Genomic DNA, 17,078 nt, shown 5'->3' with positions numbered 1-17,078 from the left:
GTCTGACTATCCCACCATTTATTCTGTCTATCGGGGGTATCCTTGGGCTGCCACCCTTTCCATTTCAATTCTTCCATTAATGTTGCGTATTTTTTGCCCAGCAAATTTAGTAGAGACCCTTTTGGTCCCCAGTTACATTCTTCTTCCTTTTTTTTGCTGGCCTGGGTTCCTGTTCCCTCATTGGTTTTATTCGCCTTGTTACTAGCCGGGTTACCCATCTTACTTTGGGGAAGGTGTAGGGGCCTTGGGCATTCCCTTTAATTCGTTTTTGGGATGCAGGTCGTCGTCTATATGTCTCCCCTTGGTGCCGTACACTCGTACTGCCACGCTTCTGGGTCAATATGTCTCGTCTCTGCGGGGACGTCGTCTATAATTCTTCCTTTTACGCCGTACGCCCGTACTGCCATGCTCCCAGGTCAATATGTCTTGTCCCTGCGCCATGCGCTCGTACCGCTTGGGTCAATAGGTCTCGTCCATATGTCTTCCCTTGTGTCGTACCATCGCACTGCCATGCGCATCAGAGTATGCCTTTTAACCCCCTCCCATCCCTAGATTGTTCCTGTCCTCTGTCTCCATCCTTCTGGGACCTGCTATAGATGGTTCTTTGTACAGATGTCCTTCCCTTCCGGTTTACAATGCCTCAGCTCTAACTTGAATGTGGTAAATTAAACATACTTACCCCAACAGCTGGATCATTGTTCTGTTCGGGAAGTTCTTGTACTCTGCTCGCAGCGTCAAATTGAAGGGTAAAATGGGAAGGCTTCTCTTCCCACGAGCGGGCCCTTTGATATAAAGGGTCGACACTCGTCGCAACCCGCGTAGCAGCCCTCGAAGGGAAACAAAAAGGAGACAAAAGCAAAAGAACAGAAAGGAGATGTGGAAAAGTGGAGGGCAGAGAAACCCAAGGCAAAGAACAAAAAGGGCCACTGTACAGCAAAATTCTAAAAGGACAAAGGGTGTTAAAAAAACAAGCCTGAAGGCTTTGTGTCTTAATGCAAGGAGTATCCGTAATAAGGTGGATGAATTAACTGTGCAAATAGATGTTAACAAATATGATGTGATCGGGATTACGGAGACGTGGCCCCAGGATGATCAGGGCTGAGAACTCAACATCCAGGGGTATTCAACATTCAGGAAGGCTAGAATAAAAGGAAAAGGAGGTGGGGTAGCATTGCTGGTTAAAGAGGAGATTAATGCAATAATTAGCTTGGATGATGTGGAATCTATATGGGTAGAGCTGCAGAACACCAAAGGGCAAAAAACGTTAGTGGGAGTTGTGTACAGACCTCCAAACAGTAGTAGTGATGTTGGGGAGGGCATCAAACAGGAAATTAGGGGTGCATGCAATAAAGGTGCAGCAGTTATAATGGGTGATTTTAATATGCACATAGATTGGGCTAGCCAAACTGGAAACAATACGGTAGAGGAGGATTTCCTGGAGTGCATAAGGGATGGTTTTCTAGACCAATATGTCGAGGAACCAACTAGGGGGGAGGCCATCTTAGACTGGGTGTTGTGTAATGAGAGAGGATTAATTAGCAATCTCGTTGTGCGAGGCCCCTTGGGGAAGAGTGACCATAATATGGTGGAATTCTGCATTAGGATGGAGAATGAAACAGTTAATTCAGAGACCATGGTCCAGAACTTAAAGAAGGGTAACCTTTGAAGGTATGAGGCATGAATTGGCTAGGATAGATTGGCGAATGATACTTAAGGGGTTGACTGTGGATGGGCAATGGCAGACACTAAGAGACCGCATGGATGAAATACAACAATTATACATTCCTGTCTGGCGTAAAAATAAAAAAGGGAAGGTGGCTCAACCGTGGCTATCAAGGGAAATCAGGGATAGTATTAAAGCCAAGGAAGTGGCATACAAATTGGCCAGAAAAAGCAGCGAACCCGGGGACTGGGAGAAATTTAGAACTCAGCAGAGGAGGACGAAGGGTTTGATTAGGGCAGGGAAAATGGAGTACGAGAAGAAGCTTGCAGGGAACATTAAGACGGATTGCAAAAGTTTCTATAAATATGTAAAGAAAAAAAGGTTAGTAAAGACAAACGTAGGTCCCCTGCAGTCAGAATCCGGGGAAGTCATAACAGGGAACAAAGAAATGGCAGACCAATTGAACAAGTACTTTGGTTCGGTATTCACTAAGGAGGACACAAACAACCTTCCGGATATAAAAGGGGTCAGAGGGTCTAGTAAGGAGGAGGAACTGAGGGAAATCCTTATTAGTCGGGAAATTGTGTTGGGGAAATTGATGGGATTGAAGGCCGATAAATCCCCAGGGCTTGATGGACTGCATCCCAGAGTACTTAAGGAGGTGGCCTTGGAAATAGCGGATGCATTGACAGTCATTTTCCAACATTCCATTGACTCTGGATCAGTTCCTATGGAGTGGAGGGTAGCCAATGTAACCCCACTTTTTAAAAAAGGAGGGAGAGAGAAAACAGGAAATTATAGACCGGTCAGCCTGACCTCAGTAGTGGGTAAAATGATGGAATCAATTAATTAAGGATGTCATAGCAGCGCATTTGGAAAGAGGTGACATGATAGGTCCAAGTCAGCATGGATTTGTGAAAGGGAAATCATGCTTGACAAATCTTCTGGAATTTTTTGAGGATGTTTCCAGTAGAGTGGACAAGGGAGAACCAGTTGATGTGGTATATTTGGACTTTCAAAAGGCTTTCGACAAGGTCCCACACAAGAGATTAATGTGCAAAGTTAAAGCACATGGGATTGGGGGTAGTGTGCCGACACGGATTGAGAACTGGTTGTCAGACAGGAAGCAAAGAGTAGGAGTAAATGGGTACTTTTCAGAATGGCAGGCAGTGACTAGTGGGGTACCGCAAGGTTCTGTGCTGGGGCCTCAGCTGTTTACACTGTACTTAATGATTTAGACGAGAGGATTAAATGTAGTATCTCCAAATTTGCGGATGACACTAAGTTGGGTGGCATTGTAAGCTGCGAGGAGGATGCTATGAGGCTGCAGAGTGACTTGGATAGGTTAGGTGAGTGGGCAAATGCATGGCAGATGAAGTATAATGTGGATAAATGTGAGGTTATCCACTTTGATGGTAAAAACAGAGAGACAGACTATTATCTGAATGGTGACAGATTAGGAAAAGGAGAGGTGCAACGAGACCTGGGTGTCATGGTACATCAGTCATTGAAGGTTGGCATGCAGGTACAGCAGGCGGTTAAGAAAGCAAATGGTATGTTGGCCTTCATAGCGAGGGGATTTGAGTCCAGGGGCAGGGAGGTGTTGCTACAGTTGTACAGGGCCTTGGTGAGGCCACATCTGGAGTATTGTGTACAGTTTTGGTCTCCTAACTTGAGGAAGGACATTCTTGCTATTGAGGGAGTGCAGCGAAGGTTCACCAGACTGATTCCTGAGATGGTGGGACTGACCTATCAAGAAAGACTGGATCAACTGGGCTTGTATTCACTGGAGTTCAGAAGAATGAGAGGGGACCTCATAGAAACATTTAAAATTCTGACGGGTTTAGACAGGTTAGATGCAGGAAGAATGTTCCCAATGTTGGGGAAGTCCAGAACCAGGGGTCACAGTCTAAGGATAGGGGGTAAGCCATTTAGGACCGAGATAAGGAGAAACTTCTTCACCCAGAGAGTGGTGAACATGTGGAATTCTCTACCACAGAAAGTAGTTGAGGCCAATTCACTAAATATATTCAAAAGGGAGTTAGATGAAGTCCTTACTACTAGGGGGATCAAGGGGTATGGCGAGAAAGCAGGAAGGGGGTACTGAAGTTGCATGTTCAGCCATGAACTCATTGAATGGTGGTGCAGGCTAGAAGGGCCGAATGGCCTACTCCTGCACCTATTTTTCTATGTTTCTTCTATTAGACGGAGACGGATGGCAAGGTATAACGATCTTTAATTACGCACATCTGGGAACACTTCTCATCACATCCACTTGTGAGTGGAGATGTTCCCTGAATAGCAAAATTGTACATCATTTATACATTTCATAGATCCTTTCGCCCCCCGGTATGACCTCCCTTGATCTCTAATTGGGTTACCTTATTAGTAATATTTTAGATTGACAGACCAAGATCTCAAGGCAACTTTTAGACCTTAACTGGGATGACCTCATTGGGTTAGAATTTGCTGATCGTACGTGGCGCCTAAAAGTTTGTTGAGAGTCTTTTCACAGAGTCTTATCTTGTCGGACTGGACGTACCTTAATGTTATCTAGTGTTTTGGTACATCAATGTTGAATCAGAGGCCTCTGGGTCCTTGGTGCTGGAATGTAAGGTCAGTCACAGATCTTCTGCCGCTTTTGCTGAGCCAATGGAGAAGCGGGCACGTTAAACCTTATTTTGCTTATACCCCTAATGTCAATTTTCTCTTACAATACCAATCACAGATAAGGCCATCTCTGACAGCTTTCTGTATCGCTCTCCATCCACATCCCCCTCACCCTCCCAACCCTATTTCCTTCTTTGTCTGCCCCTGGAAAAAAACTCTCCCAACTCACTTACAGCTACACTTTCAAAATCCCAACTGTCTAGCCTTTTTCCTCCATTTACGACAACATTTCTGCAATTACCTATCAACTTAACCATACCCTCACCACACCTTTAATGCCCTAGTCCCCATTAAAACCATTGCTCTCTCTCATCCTGGACGTTCCCCCTGGTACAGCCCTCATCTTCACTTCCTTATGTCCAAGGGACACAGACTTAAACGGATTTGGCAGACAATGCTTATGCCATTCACTGCCAGATCTGGCTGGGCCACATAAAGCACTATCGGGTCTTGCTCTCTTCTGCCAAAACTGCTCACTATTCCAGGATCATTGTGGAATGCAAAGATAACCCCCGGCTTCTTTTCTCTCCCACAAACCGTCTTCTTAAATCCCTCTCCTCTGTCTCCTTCACCCTCACCTCCAACAACAAGTGCGAAGAACTCATGGACTTTTTTTGTCACTATGATTGCGATCATTCGATCAGCTGCCTTTGCCACTTCCGTTACTTTCGCCAGCCCACCGGGCTAAACTACCTCTAAGGTTCCCCCCCCTGCCCTAGCGCTGAACTCGCATCTTTCTCCAGTTTCTCCCCTCTCCGAGTTCATCTTGTCCATGAGACCCACTTTCTGCTCCCTCCAACCTATTCTCACTAAACTGCTGACCACCCAACTTCCTTTATTGGCCCCCATGTTAACTGATATTGTTCACGATTCTCTCTCCTCAGGTACTGTCTCCCTCTCCTTCAAATCTGCTGTCATCATCCCTCTCAAAAAAACCCCAACCCTTGACCCCCCATCCTTGTAAACTACCGCCCCATCTCCAACCTCCCTTTCCTCTCCAAAGTCCATGAATGTGTTGTCGCCTCCCAAATCCGTACCCATCTTTCACAGAACTCCATGTTTGAATCCCTCCAATCAAATTTCTACCCCTGTTACAGTACAAGAAAAGACTCTTATTAAAGTCACAAATGCCATCCTATGTGACTGTGACAAAGGTAAACTGTCCCTCCTCGTCCTTCCTGCAGTCTTTGACACGGTTGACCAAACCATTCTCCTCCAACATCTCTCCACCATCGTCCAACTGGGTGGGACTACACTCGCCGGTTTCCATCCATTCTTATCTATCTAATCGAAGCCAGAGAATCACCTACAATGGCGTCTCTTCCCGCTCCCGTATCATTACCTCTGGTGTCCAACCAAGGATCGATCCTTGGCTCCCTACTATTTCTCATCTATTTGCTGCCCCTAGGTGGCATCATCCGGAGACAGCGTCAGTTTCCACATGTACGCTGACTACATCACCACCACTTCTCTCGACCCCTCCATGGACTCTAAATTGTCAGACTGCTTGTCCGACACCTCATTCTGAATAAGCAGAAATTTCTTTCATCTAAATATTGGGAAGACCGAAGCCATTGTCTTTGGTCCTCACCACAAACTCCGTTCCCTGGACACCGACTCCATCCCTCTCCCTAGCATTTGTCTGAGGCTGATCCAAACTGTTCACAATCTTGTTGTCATATTTGACCCTGAAATGAGCTTCTGACCACATATCTATGCCATCACTAAGACCGCTATTTCCAACTCCGCAACATTGCCCGACTAGCTCTTACCTCAGCTCACTTGCTGCTGAAACCATCATCCATGCCTTTGTTACCTCTAAGCTTGACTATTCCAACACACTTCTGGCTGGGCTCCCATGTTCTACACTCCGGTATATTTGAGGTCGTCCAAAACTTTGTTACCCGTGTCCTAACTCGCACCATGTCCGTTCACCCATCACCCTTTGGTCCCAGTTGAGTAACGCCTCGATTTTAAAATTCTCATCCTTGCTTTCAAACCCCACCAAGGCCTCGCCGCTCCCTATCTCTGTAATCTCCTCCAGTCCCACAATCCTCCAGAATATCTATGTTCCTCTAATTCTGGCCTCTTGAGCATCCATCCCTGATTTTAATCGCTCACCTATTGGTGGCCGTGACTTCAGCTGCAAAGGCCCTATGCTGAAATTCTCTACCTCTCATTCCTTCTTTAAGACGCTCCTTAAAACCTACCTCTTTGATCAAGGTTTTGGTCATCTGCCCTAATATTTCCTTATGTGGCTCAGTGTCAATTTTTGTTTTACAACGCTCTTGGGAAGTGGTTTGGGAGGTTTTATTATGTTAACGGCACTATATAAATGCTGTTTTAATAGCAAATTGATAAAATTACAATTCTACCACCAGCAATTTCAAACTATATTGTACTTTCCTATCAATCTAGAGTTAAGATGCAGATCAACCATGATCTAATAGAATGGTGGTACAGGCTTGAAGGGCTGAATGGCCTACTCCCGTTCCTATGTCCCTACGACGGCTTTAACCATATTCATTCTTTGGCACTGGAAAGAAAATATTTCTCAGCTGTTGATTGATAGCTATTGACAGTCAAAATACCTTTTGGACCCGAGGTGAAATATTTGAAAAGCTGTAAATGTTTGCAGTGTTTGATGTTATATTGTAGAATAGCTCTGTTTTAGCTAAGAAAAAAATCTTTTATTTACATTTTTTAATACTTTGAAACTCTTAACTTTTTTTACTTTGTGTAAACAGCCTTACCGGTGCGAACAATGCCCAATGTCCTTTAATATGGAGCTTAATCTTGTGTTGCACAAAGCTACTCACAATGCAAATGATCCATCTTGTCCAGTCTGTTGCAAAAAGTTCTCCCGCATTGCCAGCCTTAAAGCTCACATTATGCTACATGAAAAAGAGGAGGTGAGTGTTCACGGCTTCCCATCTACATTCACTTTATACTTAATCGTATTTAAAATACATCCTGTTCATTTACATTTTATGTGCAAAAGAATGACAGAAATAACTTGAAAATATTGTTGCAACGAAACAGGGAAACAATTATGACAGTGACTGAAAAGTTGTGAACTTAAATTTATCCAGCTCTTAATTAAAATCTGTTATTTGACAGATGTTTTGAAACTGATAAATATTTTGATGCAGAAAGCAAAGAAAACTAATTGACCATCATTTATAGCATTACAATTCTTTTAAGTGATATTGGATCTCCTTTGGTGTTGCTCGTGGTAAATTAGATGATTCTCACTTTTATAAGCACAAGAGTGGTATACCATATAATACTCAGGTTAATAAGAGCTTGGCTTTGGTTTGACCAGGGAACTTTGCAGATTGGATTGTGCTTGTCCATTTCAGGCTGCACTCCAAAGCATCCAGCATTTAACGGTTGTTTTGCATCTTTGGCATTTTGAGAAGTTTGCGACTGGGTTTTCACCGCGATTTGACCATGCGCGGCGAAAACTTGGTCGCAAAACCCGGGCGGGATCCTCGGGTACCTGTTTGCAGCGGCGCTTTCAAGTACGACCAGGGAGAGGTGCGCCGACGTGGATTGCATTTGCATCGTATTTTTGGCGCTCCTGATTCGTATGCCACACCCAGAATACCGAAGGGTCAAACCTGTCGGTGCAGCCCTGCCAGCAGCGGGAAACATAGAAACATAGAAATTTACAGCGCAGAAGGAGGCCATTTCAGCCCATTGTGTCCGAGCCGGCCGACAAAGAGCCACACGGCCCTCGATCACCAGCCCCGAAGGTTACATATAAACCTATGAACAATGGCGGACAGGTAAAGAACATCCGGCCCAACCAGTCCGCCCTGCAGCAACATTTTATCCCACCCGGAGCCATGCGATCTCCAGGGAGAGGCAAAAAAACAGATAAAAACCCAGGCCAATTGGGGGAAAAAAATCTGGGAAAATTCCTCTCCAACCCATCCAGGGGATCGAAACTAGTCCAGGAGATCACTCTGGCCGTATTAAATTCCATGATGTACTTACCATCATGTCTGTGCCAGTCAACTAGAGGTTATCCAGTCTAATTCCACTTACCAGCTCTGGGTCCGTAACCCTGCAGGTTACAGCACTTCAAGTGCACATCCAAGAACCTTTTAAATGTGGTGAGGGTTTCTGCCTCCACCACCCTTCCAGGCAGTGTGTTCCAGCCTCTACAATCCTCTACATGAAGAAGCTTCCCCTCAAATCCCCTCTAAATCTTCCATCAACCACCTTAAACCTATGCCCCTTGTAATTGACCCCTTCACCAAGGGAAATAGGCCTTTGCTATCCACTATATCCAGGCCCCTCAAAATGTTATACACCTCAATGAGGTCTCCCCTCAGCCTCCTCTGTTCCAAGGAGAACAAACCCAACCTATTCAATCTGTCCTCATAGCTAAGATTCTCCATTCCAGGCAGTATCCTCGTAAATCTCCTTTGCACCCTTTCCAATGCAATCACGTCCTTCCTATAATACGGTGACCAGAACCGCACGCTGTATTATACAATTTAAGCATAATCTCCCTGCTCTTGTATTCTATGCCTCAACCAATAAAGGCAAGCTTTCTGTATGCTTTAACCACCTTATCCACCTGGCCTGTTACATTCAGGGATCTGTGGACAAGCACTCCAAGGTCCCTTTATTCATCTACACTTCTAAGTGGCCTATTGTTTAATGTGTATACCTTTTCCTTATTAGCCCTCCCAAAGTGCATTACCTCACACTTCTCCGAATTAAATTCCATTTGCCGTTGTTCTGCCCACCTGACCAGTAGATTGATATCCTCCTGCAGTCCATGACTTTCCTCTTCATTATCAACCCCACAGCCAATTTTACTGTCATCTGCAAACTTTTAATCATACTCCCTATATTCAAATCTAGATCATTGATGTATACCACAAAAAGCAGGAGACCTTGTACTGAGCCCTGCGGAACCCCACTGGAAACATCCTCCCAGTCACAAAAACATCCGTCAACCATCACCCTTTGCTTCCTACCTTTAAGCCAATTTTTGGATCCAACTTGCCACTTTGCCCTGGATCCCATGGGCTTTTATCTTTGTGACCAGTCTGCCATGCCAAAGTAAATATACACTACATCATACGCACTACCCTCATCGACCCTCTGGTTACCTCCTCGAAAAATTTAATCAGGTTAGTCAAACATGACCTTCCCTTAACAAATCTGTGCTGACTGTCCCTGATTAATCCTTGCTTTTCTAAATGTAGATTTATCCTGTCCTTCTGGATTTTTTCTAATTCCAATAAGTATGAAAACCTGCAAAAAAGGTAAGTTATAGTTTGTATTTTTAAATTTTTTTGCAGTGATTAGATAGTTAACGGTCTTGTGAATGTCTTTTGGATTTTTTTTTCCCCCTCCCAAGGCTTCTCTTGCAGCGCTCCTGCCCCCGGACTAAATTTGACAAAACTCGCGTTGTTGCGCCATGAATCCTCGTGCAACGCCCCCCCTTACCTGGCGCAGACGTAAAGGCCGAAAGTTTCATGTATTGCTACCATTTTCGCCGAAAAATCCTGAAAGCCGAAAATCCGGCCCTTAATATCTTAAGTGTGACATTTGGGATGTAACAGTTTTATGATTTAATATTATTAATAGATTATAAAACTATTACAGGAGTACTAAAAATCTAAAGTAGCTATATATAATGCACAAACTGAATTAATCAGTTAACATCAGGTTCTATTTTCCCTCTGCAGTCTCAGGTTATCCAAGGCCAGATTAAGTCTCTCATGAGATTTTGACTTTTGACACTGAATTATTCCCAGAGATTAAAATGATGGCGGAGAGGGGTTGATTATAGAGCTGCAGTGGCAATGCCCTGTTTATTAGCATACTGAGCACAGAGAAAGGGGGAGGTGGTGAAGAATTAAGTACCATATCGAAACAAAATTATCAGTTTAGTTTTTTAATACTATAGTAAATTTTACTAATTAGCTGGAAAAAATGATTGTGAATTTATCTAAAACTGTAATACTAGTAATTTTTGATGCGCAGAAACTAATACAGCTTCCAATGGTCTGACATCTTTGACTTAATTTTCTTCTCTGTAGAACCTGATCTGTACAGAATGTGGGGATGAATTTACGTTGCAGAGCCAACTTAGTAGACACCTAGAAGAACACCGGCAGGAACTAAATGGAAGCCGAGTGCACGTTTGTAAGATCTGCACTAAGGAATTTGAAAGGCCATCCCAGCTACGAGAACATATGAAATCACACTACAGAGTTAGGTGTGTAAGATTTGAGACTGCAGTTTTATGGCTTATGAATTTCTGGCGATCTTGCACAAACTTAACTGAATTGCTATGAAATGATAGGTATTTGAATACCTCTATACCATATTTAAACTTTCTGGGAAAGAGGTGGTGGAGGGGGTTAGGGGCGGAGACTAGGGTGCCTTGTTTATAAATGAATGATCAAAAACATATCCATTTCTATATCTAGAACAATCTCGGTCATTGTGTATCAATCATGCTGTTGGCATTTCTAATATCTTTATCCACAATAATTTGCATTTTATGTAGCACTTTTACTGTAGTAAAAACGTCCCAAAGCACTTCACAAGAGCTTGATTAGACAAAGATTGACACCAAGCCACATAAGGAGATATTAGGACAGGTGATCAAAAGCATGGTCAAAGAGGTAGGTTTTAAGGAGCATATTAGAAGGCAGAGAGAGGCGGAGAGGTTTAGGGAGGGAATTCCAGAGCTTAGGGCCAAGGCAGCTGAAGACACTGCCACCTATGGTGAAGCGATAAAAATCAGGGATGCGCAAGAAGCCAGAATTGGAGGAGCGCAGATATCTTGGAGGTTTGTAGGGCTATAGGAGGTTACAGAGATCAAGGCTGTGGAGGGATTCGAAAACCCGGATGAGAATTTTAAAAGAGGCGTTGCCGGACCAGGAGCCGATATAGCACAGGGGGATGATGGGTGAATGGGACTTGGAGATAAGCACTGATAATGTTATTGAAGTGTAACTTTTTGGGAATGTGACATGGGTGATGACTGCTAACACAGTAAGTGTCGGATATTGTTTCGTATGAGCTTCAGTTTGATATTTATACATTTTTGCACCCCTTAATTGCCAGGTCATCCCTGTGTACCAAACAGTACAAGCGGCATGTTGATAGGTCAGGGTTCTCTCATCGTTGCGAGCATTGTGGGAAAACATTCCAGAAGCCTAGCCAGTTAATCCGACACATCAGAATACATACAGGTGAGGTATGCTGTTGAAGCTAATTCAGGGATGTTTATTGGAATGTCTTTTACAAGGATCATTTAGATAGTAATTCATTTTTCATGCATTCTAGTGTCAGAGTATAAAAATTGTAGTTTTTTAGGAACCAATTAGATATGGTTCTCAGTTTATTCCTATAAAATAGTGGTCCCTTTCTGGATTAACGCATACAAGTAGTTTGCACTAAAGCAATAGTCAGCCTATTTTCATATTGCAAAATCTGAATTAATATATGATAACTGTTCTTTCTCAGGAGTTAATGGAATATTATTTGAAAAATATGGAATTATTACATTGCAATTATTAATCCTTTATCATCAAATTTACCACCTGTGCACTATATTGTAAAAATTGGTGTCTGTCCACTGACTGCTCATGCCCAGGCATCTCGTTGGTCCATAGCAGCCACATGACCATAAATGTATTGTCTGCAACTCCTGCTCTCAATATTTATTACATACAATGTACAGCACAGAAACAGGCCTTTTGGCCCAAATGGCCCACATGAGCCTCCTCCCACACTTCTTCCTCTAACCCTATCAGCCTATCAGCATACCCTTCTATTCCTTACTCCCTCATGTGTTTATCTAGCTTGGCCTTAAATGCATCTATGCTATTCGCCTCAACTGCTCCTTGTGGTAGAGGGTTCCACATTCTCACCACTCTCTGAACAAAGAAGTTTCTCCTGAATGCCATACTGGATTTATTAGTTACTGACTTATATTTATGGGCCCTATTTTTGGTCTCCCCCACAAGTGAAAACATCTTTATGCCCTGTTCTCAGCCTATTCTTGCTCTGAAAGTCTGCTTCTGGCCTACTCCTCAGTCAGCTTCCCTGTTCCTTTGCAGCCTCACCCCCACCCCACACTCCTTCCCCAGGTCCAAGCTCTTCCCGCACCTGAACCACCTTTTCTTTCCAGGCTTGAACCCCATGCTCCATCCATCTCAGCGTTTCAAATTCTCTTTTACCTATGCATGTTGCAGCAGCGTCTGGATGCCTCAATACCGGGTGATGCCACAGCTCTGGATACAACAGGGTACATGTGCATCACAAACCAGCCCCTGACTTTTAGCTGCTTTATAGCCCCAGGATCCTGAACCGTCCCCCTTGTTGTTGCTATATGTTGCAGTGGCCTTGGTACACGCTGCATGCTCTGACTTTAAATAAAATCAAGGATATATATTGAGTAAATCGACAAAGGAACATACTGTGTGAAGGACATTTGGAGAAAAAAATCTAGGGGTGTTTAGGACTAGGGGTCATAGCCTAAAAATTAGAGCCAGATCTTTCAGGAGTGAAGTTAGGAAACACTTCTACACATAAAGTTTGGAACTCTCTTCTGCAAAACGGCAGTTGATGCTAGGTCAATTGTTAATTTTAAATCTGAGATTGATAGATTTTTGTTAACCAAAGGTATTAAGGGATTATGGGGAAAAGGCGGGTATATGGAGTTAGGGCACAGATCAGCCATGATCTCATTGAATGGCGGAACAGGGTCGAGGGGCTAAATGACCTATTCCTGTTCTATGTTCCTAGGAGGGAAACACAAAGGGCTCGAAATTCATCAAGATTTAAGGTCAACCCACTTCTCGGCGGTATTCCGGTGGTGCGTGGTTTAGAACCGTCGGAATACGCCAAGACTGAAGTCCGCTAGTTTCTTCATATTTTTTTCGCTGGTATGCAAGCTATGTGCAGCAGGCGGTATTCACCATTATAGTCAATCAAGATCAACTTTCTTCTCAATGGACGGTACAGCACTGTACTGCGCATGCACAAATTTTTTTTTGCCTTTTTTTACAGCTCCTTTTTCCCCGCGATTTCGGGGGTCAGGGGTCACCTTCGCTTGTGCAGAGAGTTGGAGTGGAGGGAGAGAGAGTGAGAAGGAGCAGCAAAGTATTCGAGGGTTGATTGTTTTCATCAGAAATTCCATAGTCAAATAATATTAATAACAAATAATAAAATATTAATCATAATACATATTTAATAACAAATCATATAATATAATAAATCAATACTCAATGGAAATACTTAAAAAGAAGTCTAAACGCCAGAATATCGAGAAGGACGGGAGGTTGAGGGCACCCATCTTCGATGACACTAAGCTACCTGCCCTGCTGGCCAACATCACGGAGAGACACTCTGACTTAACCAAGGGTGGTCGTGGAAAGCCCGCCCCAAAGCTGTACAACAAAATATGGGACGAGATCGGGGAGGCTGTCTCCTTCACAAGTACCATGGTACGCACTGGAGAAAGGTGTCGTAAGAGGTGGAACGACCTGGTGAGGGTAGCAAAAGTAAGTAATGATTTTATTTATGCACCCCCCATGTGCCATGTACCATGTAAATGTAGGTTCAGTGTCACACGGATGATGTTATTTATCTCGACGTTATGGTGATGTATTTGTGCTTCAGCACGTTGGGGTTTTGCCTCTCAAACTGTATGAGGCTTCATTGTACATTGCCTGGACATTAATGGTAGATTAAAATAAGGAATAGTGTTTGGATGTGTGTGTGTGTGTGAACCTGTGAGTGTGCCATGTTAAATAGATTGAAGATTTTTACTTGCATTTACTTTCATTTCTGCAGAAGAAGACATCTGCAATAGCAGCTCATCAGCAGCGCACGGGGGGTGGACCCCCAACGCAAGAAGCCTTAACGGAAATTGAGATCGTGCCCTGTCGCTGGTTGGAGATAGCAACCGTGCTACCACCGGCATTGGAGCTGACCCACTCTCACAGGATGGTCAGTTCAATACAATCCCCGGTCTGTGTTGCAGTCGTGTAATGTCCTGTAATATAACTGTAACTGTAATGTTGGCCTCATGTAATGTAAGTTTATTGCACTGTAATGTTGGGCTCGTGATGTACTGCAATGTTGGGGGCATGTAATGCAATGCATATGTATATATGTATTGTCTCTCTGCGATATGTAATGTAGTAATGCAGCAGTGGTGGACATTTAAATAAGACTGCGCTATGTGACTACTTATGTACTCATTTAACTCTGACGCGCCCCCTGGTGCCAAGCACTTAAATGTTGTTTTATACTTCCAGATTTGGAGAATTCAGACCAGATCTCCACAGAGAGACCTGACGACAGACCCACTGCTCCACCTCTAGCGTCACCCAGCACTCTTCCGACTTCACCCCTGCCAGAGATGAGGAAGAGGAAGGGGAAGAGCAGCTCATCCTGGAGCTGGAGGAGGTGGGGGTGGAGACGGAGGAGGAAGGAGATAACAATTACATCTGGGCCAGCTGGAACACCCTCCACCACCGACTCTATATTCAGAGGATTCCCCCATGCCTCCTCGAATTTTGCGGGACCAAGTGGTGTGCAAGAAGGCACCCCCAGTGCTCCAGCGCCTTTGCCGCAGCGACGGAGGTTGGTGCAGCAAAAGGTCCATTGCTGCAAGAAAGATAGGCGCTTACCAGGACATGGTGCATCTGTCATAGGTCAGTGTCGACATAGGTCGAGAGCTGCTCAAGGCTATGACTACGATAGCCGGAAACATCGCGGCGCATTCAGAACGATAGTCGGAGGATATGTTGCGTCTGATCACTGCGATGGAGAGAACCGCCAACTCCATCGATGCCATGCAGCAATCAACGGGATCAGGATATGGCGCGGAACCCCACCCCCATGCCATAGTAGTCTGGTCGACAGCACCTGAGGGTGGGGAGCTGCCAGCAGCTTTCAGCTCTGAAGCCGTGCCTTCCCAATCACAAGTTTCTTCTGAGGCCCCATTCCTTGCGCCTGCAATGTCTCACCCCCAACAACAGCAACAGCACTCTGGGTGCACTGCTACACACCTTCTTGGTACCACTATGGGGAGGTCCGGGCTCAGAGGCAATGGAAAAAGGAAGGGGGGGAGGGGGTGAGTCTGAAGAATGGGGGAGGTCGAGGACAGTAAAGGGTGCTTTGTTGTATAGTCAATTGTTCATTGTTAATTTGAAATAGTTGAAGTTTGATTTTTAAATGTTTATTTAAAGTTGTTACAGTTTTTCAAAGTTAAAGTTTAACAAAGTTTTACAATGGTTCAATATTTTTTACATTTTTACATAAACGTTTCAATTGAATTTAAGCATTCTTGTACAGTGTCAAACTTTTGAAGTAACAGTCGTCAAGGTCCCACACACTGCAGTAAAAGATGAAACGCAGCTCTCCACATTCAAGTAAAGCGTTCATTTATGAGCTGCTGACATAACAATTTTGCAGTGGCATACACTCCGTGAGCTGTAGTGTTGGGGAGTTGGTGCCATGGGTTCATTGCGAAGCTCCTCCTCATCCTCCTCCCCCTCATCTTCCTCTTCTTCCTCCTCTGCCTCCTGCACTCTCTCCTCAGGTGGTCCCACAGTCCCGTGTGGCAATTCCTGTCCCTGCATGATGGCTAAATTATGCAACATACAGCACACCACTGTGAACTGAGCAACCTGCTCAGGGTGGTATTGCAGCCTGCCTCCCGAGCGGTCCAAGCATCGAAAGCGCTGCTTCAGCACTCCAATTGTCTTTTCGATAATATTACATGCGACTATATGGCTCCTATTATATCGTTGCTCGGCTTCTGTCTGAGGTTCCGCAGAGGGGAGGGGGTGGGTCAAGAGCCAGGTGGCGAGGCCGTACCCTTTGTCATATTGTAATAAATGTAATATTAGCGAAAAGACAATTGGAGTGCTGAAGCAGCGCTTTCGATGCTTGGACCGCTCGGGAGGCAGCTTGTAATACCACCCTGAGCAGGTTGCTCAGTTCACAGTGGTGTGCTGCATGTTGCATAATTTAGCCATCATGCGGGGACAGGATCAAGAGCCAGGTGGCGAGGCCGTACCATTTGTCCCCCCAACATCCAGCATTTACCTTCTGGCTCAGACTTCAACAGGTTAGACACAGTGCTCTCACGCAAGATGTGCACATTATGGATGCTCCCTGGAAAGAAGGCATTCACTGCCATGATGCGCTGCGTATGGTCGTAGACGAGCTGCACGTTGAGGGAGTGGAATCCCTTACGGTTTCGGTGCAGCTCCGCCTCCTGTAATGGTGCTCGCAGGGCAATATGGGTACAGTCAACGGCACCCTGCAACTTGGGGAAGCTGGCGTGCAAAACCCAAAGCCCCTCTCACTCTCTGTCTCCCTGGTCATTGGGAAGTTTATAAATTCCATCCGGCGTACATACAGTACTTTGGTTACCTGTTGAATGCAACGACGAGTAGTGTGCTGAGAAATGCAGCATATGTCCCCAGCTGATGCCTGAAAAGAGCCGGATGCATAAAAGGAGAGTGCCGCAGTCACCTTCACCGCGACAGAGAGTGCAGTAATGTTGGTGGTACTGGGCTGCAGGTCTGCCTTAATGAGCTGCCAAATCTCATTGATCACCTCCTTTTGGAAGCGCAGGCTTCGAACGCACTGTGGATCGGTCAGGTCCAAGAATGAGCGCTTCTCCCTGAAAATCCTTTGGGGATAAGGTCTCCTCCTCCTCATCAGTCTGTGACCTCCTCCA

At 44.7% G+C, this 17,078-nt stretch overlaps 1 protein-coding gene across 4 annotated transcripts in view; it reads left to right on the top strand.

The window, feature by feature from the left end:
* Positions 1-17,078, top strand: part of LOC139272262 (zinc finger protein 236-like) — a 229,206-nt gene that overhangs the window by 64,155 nt on the left and 147,973 nt on the right. For 3 of the 4 annotated variants that reach the window (XM_070888579.1, XM_070888578.1, XM_070888580.1), the window contains exons 3-5: positions 7,081-7,245; positions 10,402-10,580; positions 11,438-11,565. In XM_070888579.1, coding sequence (XP_070744680.1) covers positions 7,081-7,245; positions 10,402-10,580; positions 11,438-11,565 — 472 coding nt within the window. Of the gene's footprint in view, positions 1-7,080; positions 7,246-10,401; positions 10,581-11,437; positions 11,571-17,078 lie in introns of those variants that run through there. The other variant, XM_070888581.1, reaches the window with a different exon arrangement.

The sequence above is a fragment of the Pristiophorus japonicus genome, chromosome 1, assembly GCF_044704955.1.
Source record: "Pristiophorus japonicus isolate sPriJap1 chromosome 1, sPriJap1.hap1, whole genome shotgun sequence".
Lineage (NCBI taxonomy): Eukaryota > Metazoa > Chordata > Chondrichthyes > Pristiophoridae > Pristiophorus > Pristiophorus japonicus.
Note: the sequence above shows the minus strand (reverse complement) of the source record. Positions and strands in the feature narration are given on the sequence as shown.